Raw genomic sequence first — 2,386 nt, 5'->3', positions numbered from 1 at the left:
GCTGCTGCGGCCGCGGCTGCCGCGGTCTCTCAGACCACCGCCGGCGGCCCGCCACCGGCCGGTCACAGTTCTTCCTCGCCCCCGACTTCGCAGCGCAACAAGTCGCCGCCGCTTCCGCAGGCGAACGGTAGCCCGTCTCAGTCAGCGGCCTCTCCCCTCGAGGAGAGCCCGCACTCCAAATTTCTCAAGTATACGGAGCTGGCCAAGCAGTTGTCCAGCAAGTACGTATAGTCCGAGCCCCGTAAGTAGCGGTGCCACTTGTACATAAGTGTATCTATACTGTAACGACTGTAACTAGCGACGCGATTGGACACCGCGTTTCACCTCCTTCGAACCTCCGCCTCGAGCCATCCATCCTTTCGTACGCGCCATTCCATTATCCGGACGCCGGTGTGTTTCGCCTGCCTCCTTGCTCTCGTCTCCGTCGTCACACACTTTTCTCCCTGGCCCTCTGTTACCTCGCTATCATCCCCCTTGTCCTTACCTCGTGCCATTCTCCTCCCATCCACGTTACTCCGTTTCCCCGTGCGTTCCCCCAGTCGGGAATCGATCATCGTTCGAACGAGCATCGTCACCGGATAATCGAGTCGCGCTACGAAACGAGAGAGGAGGTGGATATCGAACGTGCGTTGATTAAATTGTGATGCCACCATATCTCGCGGCACTGCTGAGTCAAGGGGCTCGGCGAGCGGCCAAGTTTGTGATTTTATAAATACTTAAGGACATTTACGACTGGCGTTGAGAGAGCGAGAGAGCGAGAGAGCGAGAGAGCGAGAGGCGATACGACCGAGTGAACGAACGAGCGTGTGCGAGCGTGCAAACTACCCCGACCGATAGACCGACAGACCGACCGATCGTGTATAAGTGAGAGAGACAAAGAGAGAATGCGCGTGTGTTTGTACGCGGGTGCGTATGTGCGTGAGGAAGCGGACAGAGCGAACGCGCGGTGAGAGAACGAATCGGATGAAACGACGAGAGAAAGAGAGGGAGAGAGAGAGAGAGAGAGAGCGAGAGAGAGAGCGAGAGCGAGAGAGAGAGCGAGAGAGCGCGCGAGATGAGAGGGAAGCAAAGGCAGCGAGGATAGCGAATAGAATTTTCCAAGGTGTAGGACGGGAAGGCTTTACCTATCACACAGCTGTCGTAAGGTCAGATCAGCATGTATACCTCTAGAACATAAGAGCGTAGTTGATTAGCGCATAGGCTAGGCTAGGGTCCGCCCTTGTATAGGAACCTCTTTGTTGATACTTAGAGCTGCGCGAAACCGGTGAGATCGTTCGGGATCGAACCTCCTCGAGAGTCTACGAGTTCGGAACGAACCGAAACACAACGACGGTTACGAAGACGAACGGAGAGTGAGAGAAGCGGCATATAAAATGAAGCATCGAGAAGCAACGAGATACGGTGCAATAGCGAGGCTCGCAGTTATACTGGTGAAACACGTGCGCGGGGCGAGTCGAGCGCGCGCGACGCGGCCTCCTCGAACGTTATCGTTTTCCTTCGCTCGTAGCCTACGAGTAGACCATTGTAAATTTTCTTTGTTCAAATAATATTTATTGCGTCGTGCGAGTCACCACGCGACGTTTTAAGTGTAAAATACTGTCATTACTATCGCTCGGATTATCGCGAATACCCCGTGTATATTGATTACGATTACGATTATTCTCTAATTACGATTAACGAAACGATGAAACGAAATGGAAAACGAGGTCCTCCGTGGTCCCTCGGACTAGCTAACTAGAACGCGCGACCACGCCAACGATAATCTCCAGCGAATCGTCTTCTGCCTGCTCGCGTGCGTGCTATGCGTGCTATGCGTGCGTGCCGTGCGTGCGTGCGTGCATTCGAACTGAAAAGGAAGGAGCGAGAGTGAGAGAGCGAGAAAGAGGGAGAGAAAGAGAGCGTGCGAGAAAGCGAAGCGGGCAAAGACGAAACCGCGAGAGGAAGGAATGAAAGCCGAACGAGCACGATCGCGCGCGAGAGGTATAGGCAATAGGGCGAAAACGCGAAAAGGCACGAGGACTGGAGCTAGAAGGAGAGAAGGAGGAAGAAAAAGGGAAAAAAAGTACGCCGAAGGGGCGATGATTGCGCGCGTTCGAGGACGAGCAAGCGCAGTTTTTGGAGCGGAACACACTTGTATACGTATTTCTTGTAAACTCTAATTCTTCCATCGCGGACTTTAAAAGTATTTATCGATATAACGATAATATTAATATTATTATTGTAATTATATACGACTGCTGAGAGTGTGGCGGGGATAGGAGAAACGAGATCTACGTGGATGCGATACACGGCATACGCGCGCCAACGAACGCGACGCGTACGCACTCGCGGATACGAGAGTAAACGAAACGAGAAATAGCCAACCGTGCGAGAAAAAAAACACGCT

General features: G+C 53.1%; 1 protein-coding gene across 1 annotated transcript in view; it reads left to right on the top strand.

Moving 5' to 3' along the window:
• The window catches only part of tio (zinc finger domain-containing protein tiptop), a 28,668-nt gene extending 26,497 nt beyond the window's left edge, over positions 1 to 2,171 (top strand). The window contains exon 5 of the mRNA XM_017908999.1: positions 2 to 2,171. Within this exon, the coding sequence (XP_017764488.1) occupies positions 2 to 231 (230 nt within the window). The 3' untranslated portion in view covers positions 232 to 2,171. The remainder of the gene's footprint in view (position 1) is intronic.
• The last annotated feature ends 215 nt before the right edge of the window (positions 2,172 to 2,386 follow it).

This window comes from Eufriesea mexicana, unplaced genomic scaffold, assembly GCF_001483705.2.
Source record: "Eufriesea mexicana isolate 0111107269 unplaced genomic scaffold, ASM148370v2 scaffold13932, whole genome shotgun sequence".
Lineage (NCBI taxonomy): Eukaryota > Metazoa > Arthropoda > Insecta > Hymenoptera > Apidae > Eufriesea > Eufriesea mexicana.
The sequence above is the reverse complement of the archived record's forward strand: the minus strand, read 5'-3'. Positions and strand labels throughout refer to the sequence as shown.